The following is a 12,401-nucleotide window of genomic DNA, read 5'->3' as shown; positions in this document are numbered from 1 at the left end:
CTGGTGTATAGAGTGAGTTCCAGGACAGCCAGGACTACACAGAGAAACCCTGTTTTGAAAAAAACCAAAAAAAAAAAAAAAAAAAAAAAAGTCCAGCAACACTTTAAACTTGTGTTCTTTATCTTTTCTTTGTTTCCTCTCCTCCCCCCACCCCCAAGGATTTTTTCCTGTAGCTCTGGTTATCCTGGACCTCATTCTGTAGACCAGGCTGACCTCAAACTCAGAGACCCGCCTGCCTCTCTGCCTCCTGTGTGCTGGGATTAAGGTCAGGGGTCACCACTGCCTAGCCAGACCACTCTCAACAATGCTTTTCCTAATATTAGCAGACTGGACAGGCTGTGGGCATGCCGAATCACTCCTTTCTTCAGTCTCTCTCTCCTCTTGTGTAACAGTTTCTTCTGAAATTGAATCATTCCATCCTTGCCCACAAGCTCTTCAAGTGGGCAACCAACCCAAAATAGCTTCAGGAAGTCCGTGAAACTAACCAGACTCCCTCCCTCCCTACCAGAGTTAGCAATAAAAGTTGAGTCCCTCTCAGATGAGAGGAAGCTGAACTGCAAAGAAGACCTTGGGACCAGACCAGCTGCCTGGAAGAAGCAGACACCCAACAGAGCAGTTTGGAAGAAGTTTAGATCGGTGTCGCTTAGAAAGGACACTCTCCAGCCCATTGAAGTCCCTGCAGGCTGTGCAGTAGGCTTCAGGTTCCTGGCTTTTGTGAGCTGTCACCTGTGCTGGGGTGGCCTTTGGTGATGCAGCTGTCTTTGAGTCATTTCTGCTCCTGTAAGTAACCCCAACGAAACTCATTGTTTCACGAAGTTGGCCTTTAGTGACATCCATACATTTTGTTCTGTCACAGGCTCCCTACCTGGGGTGACTAGACGTGTGTGTTGTGTCTCCCCATGAAGTTTTGCCATACATCACTGCTCAGTGATTACTACAAGCACCCAGGAGAACCTAGACTGAATCATCCACACCTTGCCTGAAGCAAACTTTCCTTGGTAGATGTCCAGCGTTACTGTTTATGGGTTCTACCTTCCGCCTCCGCTGTTCTTCCCAGGTTTCCACCGCTCTAGAGAAGCACTTTCACTGTAATCAGTGCCCGTGACAGTCCTGCTAGGACCCTGCAGGCTCATGCATCTCAGCATTGCTAATGTTCTGTTCACGGCCAGCATAGCCAAGAGCTTTCTCTGCTTCTCTTTTCTGAGTCCTCACCAGAAAAACCTTAAAATAAATGCCCTCATTCCTACCACAATCACTTCTTTAAAAAGACTTTACACATAATTATTAAAAAGTAGCGAAGAAAGATTACAATTAACCAGACCCAAAGACTCAACACAGCTCAACACGTTTCTATACAGTTAGAATAGATTCTGAAGCCCTGGAGCATTGTGCTGGATTTTACTCTTTCAGTATTGAATATGTTTGTATACACCTATCTACCGTGAAAGCAAACGGCGTGTCTCTTACCTACAGTAATCCCTCCTCACCTCTAATACCTACCCTTTCTTGTTCTCTTTTCTTCATGTTGTACTGGACCTACATGTACATTTGTTTACAAATGCTCATAGGCTAGGTTCTGCAGATGGAGGCGAACACACGTTTTTCTTTTTGAAATTGAATAACCTTGCTTAATACGTCAGCCCCTTCCTTTTTCCTGAAAAATTTGTGATTTCATTTTTATTAGAGCTGAATAGGATTCCACCGTTTTAGACGTGGTACCTGTTAGGCTTCAAACCTGGGATAAATGGCTGAGGTCTCAAAGTGGACACTGCTGCCAGGTCCTCCCCGCATCCCTCAGTCCCTGTTCCTGGGCCCTCCTGGCTGGCATACCCTTCCCCCCACCCCCAAACTCTCCAGCCCAGGATCCGACAGTTTTCCCCTCAGCTGCTCTTTCCTATATAACCAACCATTTTGGTTACTTGGTCCTTTTCCTCTACTCTTTTGATCCCTTTGGAACTCCTGGCTGCTGGTTCCTCTCCCTCTCCTCTCCCTTCCTCTCTTCCCATATGGCTCTGCTCAGTCTGGTCATGACCGCTCTAGACTCTCCTGGTTGTCTCTACCTCCAGCTATGCTCTCCCACATACCTGTAATAAACTTTCCGGTCCACCATACTAGAAGCAGTCATTCATTAACAGATTCTCATTACACGTTAATCTGTTGATAGACAACCAGGTTGCTTCCAATTGTTTGCAATACACATGAGGTGCAAATATCTTTAGGATAAGGTATAGAGTTCCCTGGGTATAGGCTCAGTGGTGGAATAGCTGGGTGATATGGTAGTTTAATTTTTAATTTTTTTTTTTTTGAGAAAGCTCCAAACTGATAAACACCATAGATGCACTAATTAGCACCTTACCAGCAGTGAATAAAAATTTATTTCTCTCCACATCCTCTCTAACGTTTATGTCAGATTTATTGACGATGACCATTCTAATTAGAGTGAGGAGGTATCTCAGAGTAGTTAATTTACCTGATGGCTAGGGATATTGAACACTTTAAAAAGTAATTGTGGCAATTTCTGTGAGTCTTTGTTGTTTTTTTGTTTGTTTGTTTGTTTTTTGTTTGTTTTTTGAGACAGGGTTTCTCTGTGTAGTCCTGGCTGTCCTGGAACTCACTTTGTAGACCAGGCTGGTCTCGAACTCAGAAATCCACCTGCCTCTGCCTCCCAAGTGCTGGGATTAAAGGCCTGTGCCACCACCGCCCGGCCTTCTGTGAGTCTTAATCCATTTAGTGTTACTATAACAGAATAACACAAGCTGGATAACTTATAAACAGTGGTGAAGTTCTCAGGAAGTACTCTGATGTTTGGGTCTGACGGGGACCTTCTACTTGCTTTGAGAAGTAGTTAAAAAAAAAAAAATCACACAGCAGAAGGGGAGGGGCTTGCTTCAAATCTGCCTCCTGAGTAGTGGAATTTAAGGTTTCACCTCAACACTGTTAACACTCTCATTAAGTCTCTAACACTTTGTTGGGGAACACGTTTCTCTTACTGTTCTATCACTGTGACAAAACACCATGACCAGGGCAACTTATAAAAGAAAGTGTTCCCTTGGGCTTATGGTTGAGTCCATGATGGTGGAGCAAAGGCAAGAGTGGCAGCAACAACTGAGAGCTTTTTGATCCACAAGCAGGAGAGAGACAATGGGAATGGCAGGAGTCTTGAAATCTCAAACGGACAGGCTTCCAGCAGCAAGGCTACACCTCCTTTTGGCTGGAGGAGTGGCACTATTAGGAGGTGTGGCCTCATTGGAAGAAGTGTGTCATTGTCAGGGTGGACTTTGAGAGTGCTTCCTCCTAGCTGCCTGAGGATGCCAGCATTCTCCTGTTCACTTCTGGAACAGTAAGTGGAACTCTCAGCTCCTCCAGTGCCACATCTGCCTGAACACCGCAGTGCTTCCTACATGGTCGTACTGGACTGAACCTCTGAACCTGTAAGCCTGCCCCCAATTAAATGTTGTCCTTATAACAATTGCTTTGGTCTTGGTGTCTGTTCACAGCAGTGGAAAGCCTAACTAAGACACCTCTTAATCCTCCACGAACAGCCACCAAGTGGGGACCAAATATTCACATACCAGAGACTTTTGCAGGGCATCTGGTTCAAGCTATGTTAAAGCCGTACGTAGCTCCAGGATTCTCTAAGGTGCTTGTGTTAGTGCGTGTTGCTTTGCCCTAAGAAAGCTCATGAAGCAGGTGTATTTTATGAAGAAGGGAGGTTCACACCGCTCTCCATTCAGAAGGTTCAAGGATATGACATCAGCATCGGCTCAGCTCTGGGAGAGACTGGTAGTAAGTCTGTTCATGGGAGGAGGTCACATCTGACTAGGGTCTCATACTTCTGTCCAAGGAGACACCCAGGACCTCCCACCAGGGTCTACCTCTTAAAAGTCTCACCCCTATCGTCATACTGAGGACTGGGCCTTCAGTAAGTGAACTTCTGGAACAGTTAACAATTTCCACATTATAGCATCCCTCAAAACTCTCCTGGCCTCCAACAGTATCCAACTCCCAAGCTACCCACACACTTTCTAGCATCCGTGACAGCAACATGCCACCCCCCATGACCGCAGCACCCCCCATTTCTCCTCCTTCCCCAACCCCACATGTATACCTATAACACAATCAGCAGCCGCCTTTTGCAGTGCTGCCGTGCAAGGTAGCACACTTGACAGCTTAGGCTCACAGGTGCTTACTCTCTGCACTTAGAACAGTGCTTCTCAGCCTTCCTAATGCTGTGACCCTCATGCAGCTCCTCATGCTGTGTTGACCCCAACCACAAAACTATGTTGCTGCTACCTCATGACTGTAACTTTGCCACTGTTGTGAATCATAATGCAAACATCTGTGTTTTATGATTGTATTAGGTGACTCCTCCGATCGAGTCGTTTGACTTTCAAAGGAAAGGGGTTGTGACCGATAGATTGAGAACTGCTGACTTAGAGCTAATTACCAGTCTAAAACTGAGGTTTTTTTGGCCATACTCTGAAAATGTCGAGGAATGATTCTACCCAGCTCTCCCTAGTCTCTGTTGGTTCCAAACCCCCTCAATACTCCTGGGCTTATGGTTCGTGCAGCAAGCACTCTACCCACTATGCTGCAGCCCAGCCTCTCATACATACTCAGACTCAGATAATGGGATCAGCATCTCTCGACGTATCCTTCCTCAGTTCCTCCTTTAGACCTTGAGCCTTTGGCCCCTGACTCTGAAGCCTTGATAGCTGTGAAGGTCCATCATCACTGTCACTGACTAGATGAAGAATCACCATTGAGACCCCTCTGAATGTGTCTGTGCAGGAGTTTTCAGAACATGAAGGAACCACACTGAAAGAAAATCACCACCCCAAGGCCTGGGGTGCTGAACTCTCATAACAAGGAGAATGAGGCCTGAGTCCCAGCATTTGTCATTGCTGCTGTGACTTCCCCACTAGGATAGGTCATACCCTCACAGCCTGTGTCAAAGAAAACCCTTCCTCTTTTTAAGTTGCCTTGGTCATGTACTGCTCACAGAAATGAAAGAAGACACAAATGGAACCCAAGTGTCTGGCCCTCAGCCCTGTGTAACCTTCAGGGCCCTGTGTGAGCCCAGCTAACGTTTCAGGAGACTCTCCTCAGCAGCATGGTGGGCCCCAGCAAGGACCCAGGTCCCAAATGCTCTTCTTCTCACTGGCCCCGTGACATATGCTGGGATCTGGGCTTTGTAATAAACTTTGTCTTTTTGCCACTTTAGTCAAAGTATCCTCAAGTATCCTGGGCCTCGCTGAAGCCCCATACCTCACAAATCACAGCAAGGACCTCATCTGAGGCTCCGGGAAGACAGGGCTCAGGGGGCACCATCGATACTTTACGCCCTGTATCAGTGTGTGTCTTGCTTGACACCCCTTTAACTGCATTCCAAATGGATTCTTTGAGCCTGAACCTGTACTGCAGAGTCTGCTCCTGAGAGCAGCAGGGTCATCATCCTCTTGTAAGAGGGGAAAGATAGAAGCTGCTTCCAGTGAGGCTCTGCAGGGACAGAGGACTCAGTCTCACACGGCCAGGATTGCTCTCCGGGAGGTGGGCTGCTTTGAGATAAAAAACTGTCTCCCCTAGAAATGGCTTTGCTGCTGTCAGTAGTTTTCCCGTTGTTTTGGAGATAGAACTTGCTTTCTTCAAAAGGGGCAATGATTTACATCTTTGAGTTTTGATAAAGAAAGGGAAAGCCAGGCTCCCTTTTAGACTGGAGACTCATGAAGAAAGAGGGGTATAGTGTTTGTATGGGCTGTCAGGGCCCTGAAAACTGAGCTTCCTGTAGGGCAGGTATGGCCCTGGCAGGAGAGAAAGGGTCTCATCTTTCACTGGAGTGCTGTGAGCCTGGTGTGTGGATGCAGGAAATGTGAGGCGAGACAAGAGATTCTAACAGACATGGCTGGTCCCTGGAGGCAGCCACTGTGTGGGACAGCTCAGCTCTTTGGAGGAGGTCTGATCTAATAGGAAACCGATGTTCTAGTGTCTCTGCCTGAGGTGAAATCAGAAGTCAACCTCCATGAGAACGTTTTCCTTCTGGTTCCATAAAGGTTCTCCCATGGTCATAGGACCCTCCATCTTGGGTCACATGGCTATCCTGAGCCAATCCCTAGGACTGAAGGAACTGGGTACTTGCTGTTCCTACCCATATAATGGGTAGATGCAGAGTAGGGAGCCCACTTCTTAGCACACCCTTGACTTTCCCAGAATTCAGAGGTGCAGTGACACATTCCCAGCCTCTATTTCTTCTCTGACATGATCCATGTTCCTGAGACCTGTTCAGACAGTCTCCTGTTGTCTTATGTCACCTGTGGGCACAGTCTCCTCTTGTTCTGCATCTTACCCCAGCTGGTCAGAGACTGCAGAGTCCAATCCCTGGCCAGCATATCTTGGCTTGGCAAGCAGGGAAATAAAGCACAGAGGGAACAAAGATGGCAGACAGGGTGGGTACCATCCTGAGATATCTGGAATGTTCCTACCCAAGGTAACATCTGGGCATGTGTTTCCTATAACCCAGCAGGGAGAAGTCTTTAGGTCCTCCAGACCCACGGGCAAACTGATGAGCTGGGAGGTGACTCAGTGTTACTGTGGGGACCATACCATCAGTGGCTAAAAGGCAGATTTCCTGGGGATTGTAGGAGGGTGTCAGAGCTCCTACCCAGGAGCAGGCACCCAACTCAGACATTTATGGGCTGGGCAGGCCAAAGAGGCCTGGCATTAATGGTCTGGAATGTGTAGAATGTTGGTGGGGGTTGCTACTTTCTCAAAGTCTGCCCTGATCTGGCTGCCTCCTACCTTGTCTCACCCATACCTGTAGCTCTGGCATCCTGACACCCCAGCAACCAGAGGTGGAGCTCCAGTCTGGGAGAAGGAACCCATAGTCTGGGTGGCCCCCCCCCTCAGTCTTCTCCTCAGGAATGCTCTACCTATAATGATGGATGATCATGGGAGACGTGTTGTGGGCGGGCAACCATCAACTGCTGGAAGACTGCCTGGCAATGCTGAGAAGGGTGGACAGGCTTAGACCCCACCCATGGACAGCTGGCCTCACCCATGCCTGTGAGGAACTCTGCAAGGAAGACAGTTCCAGGTAGCCACTGAAGGATCTAGCCACGGGATCACCACGCAGCAGCCTCCATGACTATTGGCTGGGTGCAGACTTCTCCCTGCCATACCCCTGAGACCTACATAGACCAAAGGTGAGCACCTCTCTTTCCTGGACACCCAGTGCCTGGCCTAGTTGTTAAACGTCATCAAGAATTGGGGTAATTGGTGCTTAATGCCAAACACCAAAGACGACACAGGTGGCAGAGAGGGTTGGTGGCCCCTGTCTCTGAAGCTGACCTCTCTTCTCTGGGACTGTGGGGATGAAGCCAGCACTCTGGGCAAAGCGGGGATGTGCGCCGGGTGACATAGCACTGGTTTTTCCTTGTGTGTGGAACCCTGCTCTCCCTGGTTTTACACCATTTCCTATGTAAAATCTTTGGATCATGATGTAAAATCTTTTGTGATGTTGTCCTTAATTGTCACCTAGACAAACACATGCACGTCTGTGAGGGTATTTCCAGAGAGGTTTAATTAGCAGGGAGGGCACTATCTCAGGGCCTGGGGTCCTGCACTGAATAAAAAGGAGAACTGAGTTGAGCAAGCAGCAGTATTTATCACCCTCTGCTGCCTGACTGGATGCAAGGTGACAAGCTGTCTCAAGCTCCTGCCTTCAGGCCTTCTCCACCCTGAAGGACCATAATCTCACACTGGGGATCCCCTGAAAAATCCATGTTTTTGTCAGAACAAAGAAAAAAAGTAACAAATACAGAAAATTGGTAACCTGGAGGGCTATTGCTGCAGTAAACCTGACCATGTGGTTCTTAGACCTTTGGAATGGGCCGGCAAAAGGAAAGCCCTAGAGTTCTCTGGGAAAACAGATTAATGGGCCATAAGAGAAACCAAGGAGGGCCTGGCTCATGAGGTCTCAGAGAGGGAAGGACTCTATGGGCAATTGGGCTACAGGTCATGTGTGATATTCTGGCAAAGAATCTTGTCTTCCACCATGCTCTGTCAATGTCCCAAACACTTGAGTGAGCCTGAATTCAAAGATAATAGGCTAATTGGTTTGGGGGAGGATATTTCAAGACAGAATAGCATTCAGCCTATGGCTCGGCCACTACTGGCTCTTCTCAGTCTGCAGCAGAAATGAGAGCAGCAAGATATGAAGTGAGAAGCTCAGTGAATAAGGGTGTGAGGATGTGTAAAGTCCCATAAGGCCTTGCTGGGAAAGCAGCCGTCTTTGTTAAAGACTTAACGTCCTTAAAGGAAAACCTCAGATCACCACCAGGACAACAGGGAAGGTACCCTGAACTCAAGATTCCATCTGTGAAAGGCTACCACTTGTAGACTGCAGATCCATTCGAAAGGAGGGAGCCTGGCTGGTAAATACCACTGAGGTTTCCGGCTTGAAAACAACCAGCTATAGTAGCACTTCCTCTGATTCGGCCACCCTGGCACACAAGTGCCACGACAGCCGTGGTAAAAGGAAGGAGCCAGACTACATCTAGAGCCAGAAGCAGAACTTAGTGCTGGTTTTATAGGCATGCAAGATACAAGAGTTTCACAGCTTGTAAGGCATGTACTATAATCCTAGAAAGCAGCTGAGCCCAGACACTGTGTGATGTGGTTGCATTTGAAAAGCCCACTGTGTGGAGCTGTGAAGGCAGAGCCTAGTTGCACCCCTAGGATATTGGAGATGCCAGGACTGTGAGAGATGTCTTGGGGAGAGCTGCAGGTACGGAGTGTACCTGTATGAAGACAGACTATGTGCTCCGGGAAGCAGAAGTGCAGGAGAGGGCCTGCCCGAGGCTGTTGGAGCCCAGATGATGCCACTGAAGCCCAGGTGCTGCATCAAGATTTGGTGTTTATCTGGCTGCTTTGGTTCAATCTTACTGTGTTGTGCCTCTAATCCTCATTTTGTATATGTGAGTGTGTGTGTGCATGTGTGTGTTCACATGCATGTAAGTACCTACAGAGGCCAAAAGAGGGCATCAGATCCCCTGGAGTTGAAGCTACAGGCAACTGTGATTCCCTGGTATGGGTGCTGGAAACTGAACTGTGGTCCTTTGTAAGAGCAGTAACTGTTGAGTCTCTTTCCCGTGCCCAAATCCTCACTTTTGAAATGGGATCACTTATTCTGTACCATTGCATATTAGAAGTATGTAATTTTTTTTTTTTAAATAAATTTTACAGGGGCTTGCAGTTAAAAGATTGCCTGAGACTCAGCAGAGAGTCTTGCACTTATGTCTTGGGGAAAAAATTAAAACTGTGAAGGATTTGAAGATTTTTAGAGATGGACTACATGCATATTGCTGTATGAAATGAGCACAAGGCTTTGTAAGGTCGGAATGTTACAATTTAAAAGTGACCTGCTTGAGTGTCGAATTGACAAGGGGTGACTGAGATGGTTGGTATTGTCAACCTGCTAGGATTCACAATTACAAGAAGACAAAATTCTGGCCATGTCATTAGGGTGTTTCCAGAAACATTTAATTGAGAAGAGAAAACCCACCCTGAATGTGGACAGCAACATCCCATGGCTTAGGGTCCTGGAATAAAACAGAGAAAGTGAGTGGAAGGCCAGCATCCAACTCTCCTGACCGTGGACAGAATACAGCCAGCATCCATCCCTCTGCTTCCTGACCATGGACAGAATACAGCCAGCATCTATCCCTCTGCCTCCTGACCATGGACAGAATACAGCCAGCATCCATCCCTCTGCTTCCTGACCATGGACAGAATACAGCCAGCATCCATCCCTCTGCTTCCTGACCATGGACAGAATACAGCCAGCTCTCCTGCATCCACGGTTTCCTCACCACGATGAATCATACCCTCAAGCTCTGAGCCAAATAAACTCTTGTTCTTCTGTAAGGTGTTTTTTGTCTAAGAGTTTGTCGCAGCAACAAGAAGAGTAACTTATACACCTTTCAGCTCAGGTAGCATCAGGAGCCCCCAAGCTGCAAACTGACTAGTCTACATCCTGGGGCGGGATGGGCAGAGGCACTCCCCAGGGGTCAGGAGATACAGAAGCACCTCCTCAGGCACTGATTCTTCAGAGGATGAACACTTGGAATCCTTGAAATGCAAAGGCCAGAACTGCTATGAGCAGGAGGAAGAAGCAAAGGATGGCCAGAAGCTGAAGGCTTGTGCTTGTCCCATGTGTCCACCACACGGTACACCTAGCCAAGGAAAGCCCCTCATTTGTTCTTGGTCACCTGGGCCGCCTTCAGCACTGTCCCATTCAGAACTGGGTGAGGGCTTCACTTGAGTAGGAGCTAGAAGGCCCCCAACACGATCCTCCTGTGTGGAGGCACTCTGCTTGTTCTGCTCAGTTTCCTCAGGGCAAAGGAGGACCATTCAGCTCAGATAGTGAGTGGGAGGCACAGGTGTTAGCAAGCAATCCTGAGGCAGCCCACACCCAGCCCAGGGTGGGCTCTAGCATAGACTCAGTTGTGTTCTGGTGTTCTGACACCTCACCTGCACCCTATCCACTTAATTTCACCTTACTTGTATCCTGTCCATCTCACCCATGCCCCATCTATCTCACCCTTGTCCCATCCATCTCACCCCTGTCCCATCCATCTCACCCCTGTCCCATCCATCTCACCCCTGTCCCATCCATCTCACCCTTGTCCCATCCACCTCACCCCTGCCCCGTCCATCTCACCCCTACTTCATCCACCTCATCCCTGCCCCGTCCATCTCACCCCTGCCCCATCCACTTTACTTCTACCCCATCCTACCTTACCAGGACTCCCAACCCAGGCCCCCATTTCACTTGAGGCCCTGCCTTATCTGTGTATCCCAATGTCACCTATAGCTAACACCCATTTCTGGCTCTAATCCTCCTTGTCCCACCATGGAGTCACCCCTTATGCATGCCCAGTTGTCCCCACACAGTGCTGTGCTGATGGTAGTGAGCTGGAATCCTCAAGGGTCAGAACTCACTGGTCTCTAAATTTCCTACTCCCTGAGAGGCAAACAGCCCCCCCCCCAAGCCCAATGACCTTTGTCACAAGATCCCCACATGTTGAGTGGCAGCACCCCCACCCTGTTGTATAGCTTAGCTGTTCACCCACTACCTACAGCATCAGGGACGCAGAACTGCTCTGTAAGGCGAGTGTGTGGTCTGTGCATGTTGCTACTTTTGTCTATGTCCCCTCCTAACCACCTGCCCTGAGGGGAGCCCTGTAAAGAGTGGGGTTGACGGTGCCAAGGCTGTGCTCACTTGCTGGCAGCCAGCATTTATTTATACTGATGAGCGTGGCACCTGCCCACAGAGGGACCAGCCTGAAGCCTCACAAACCTGCCACACAGGGGTGAGGGCCAGCTCCCTGCAGCCTCCGAGTATCTCTGCTTGGGAATTGTGGGAAAAGGAGGCCCTTGCTCCTTGCCCTTCATGGGCTCAGCAGAAATGACAGACAAGTAGGAGAGGGCAGTGTAGAAGTGAAGCCCAGAGGAGCAGGTCATCGTGGTCCAGGTCACACAGTGGCTAGATGGATGAAGACCAGGTCAGGCCACAGACGGCTCTGCCTTTCCCAGAGTGAAGTCACACCAGGTTGGGCACGATCACCCCTGGACAGTGCCCACCTGGACTCCTTGTGCCTTCGAGGGCTGATGTCATCACTCAGCTTGCTCAGGTGACATTTGCTTTGTAGTGACCATTCTCCATGCTCTCAGCACAATGCTGGCTCTGGAGCCAGAAGCCCGACTCTTGTCTAAGGCTTGCTAAGTGATCTTGGACCCATAGCTACTCTTCTCTGGGCCACCTGTCCATCCTCAGTGGTCACAGGAGTCCTTCATCCCTTCACTCAACTTCTAAGGTCACCCATAAAAGAACACAGGCCAAATATAATAGTGCGAAGGACAGAAGGAGGCTCTGCTCATGGAGTGTCCGTGCTTGCTGGGGCCTGGGGCTGGGAGGTCCCTGGTCTGTCCCCGGCTGTGTCCCCACGTGCAGCAGTGCTCAGAACTTTCAGCCAGCGCTGCTGCAGTGTTGTGGAGGGGGCGCTCAGCCACCAGGTCTGTGAGCCCTGATGCAGCTTCCACACATACCCTGCCTCCAGCCCCTCCTCAGGGTCAGGCACTGTTACAGTACAGCCAGAGAGTGGGATGCTATACAGCGGTCGGCCAGCCTGCAGAAAAGAGAGAGGGTCAGTCGGGCCTCCAGCTCGTGCCAGTGGCCACCCAGACAGGCCAACATGCCCAGCCTTACACAGTGCAGCCTGTCATTGGAACAAGCTGCCCAACAGGCTCTCTCAGGTAGACGCCGGGAGGAGGCTCTGTTCACTTCAACAAACCTCACCAGAGGTCTTCCCTCTGAACCATGGCTTCCCTCAGAATACCTGTCC

At 49.2% G+C, this 12,401-nt stretch overlaps 1 protein-coding gene and 1 long non-coding RNA gene across 8 annotated transcripts in view; one reads left to right on the top strand and one right to left on the bottom strand.

The window, feature by feature from the left end:
• The first annotated feature begins 562 nt into the window (after nt 1-562).
• LOC143443263 (uncharacterized) lies at nt 563-9,886 on the top strand. The gene is made up of 3 exons (XR_013112075.1): nt 563-780; nt 6,818-7,199; nt 9,241-9,886. It is a non-coding gene; the product is annotated as an uncharacterized LOC143443263 (long non-coding RNA).
• A 797-nt stretch (nt 9,887-10,683) lies between these two features.
• Nucleotides 10,684-12,401, bottom strand: part of Fgd3 (FYVE, RhoGEF and PH domain containing 3) — a 62,224-nt gene continuing 60,506 nt past the window's right edge. For all 7 annotated transcript variants that reach the window (XM_076939052.1, XM_034511076.2, XM_076939049.1 and 4 more), the window contains exon 18: nt 10,684-12,185. In XM_076939052.1, the coding sequence (XP_076795167.1) occupies nt 11,934-12,185 (252 nt within the window). In that variant the 3' untranslated portion in view covers nt 10,684-11,933. The remainder of the gene's footprint in view (nt 12,186-12,401) is intronic.

This window comes from Arvicanthis niloticus, chromosome 8, assembly GCF_011762505.2.
Source record: "Arvicanthis niloticus isolate mArvNil1 chromosome 8, mArvNil1.pat.X, whole genome shotgun sequence".
Taxonomy (NCBI): Eukaryota; Metazoa; Chordata; class Mammalia; order Rodentia; family Muridae; genus Arvicanthis; species Arvicanthis niloticus.
Note: the sequence above shows the minus strand (reverse complement) of the source record. Positions and strands in the feature narration are given on the sequence as shown.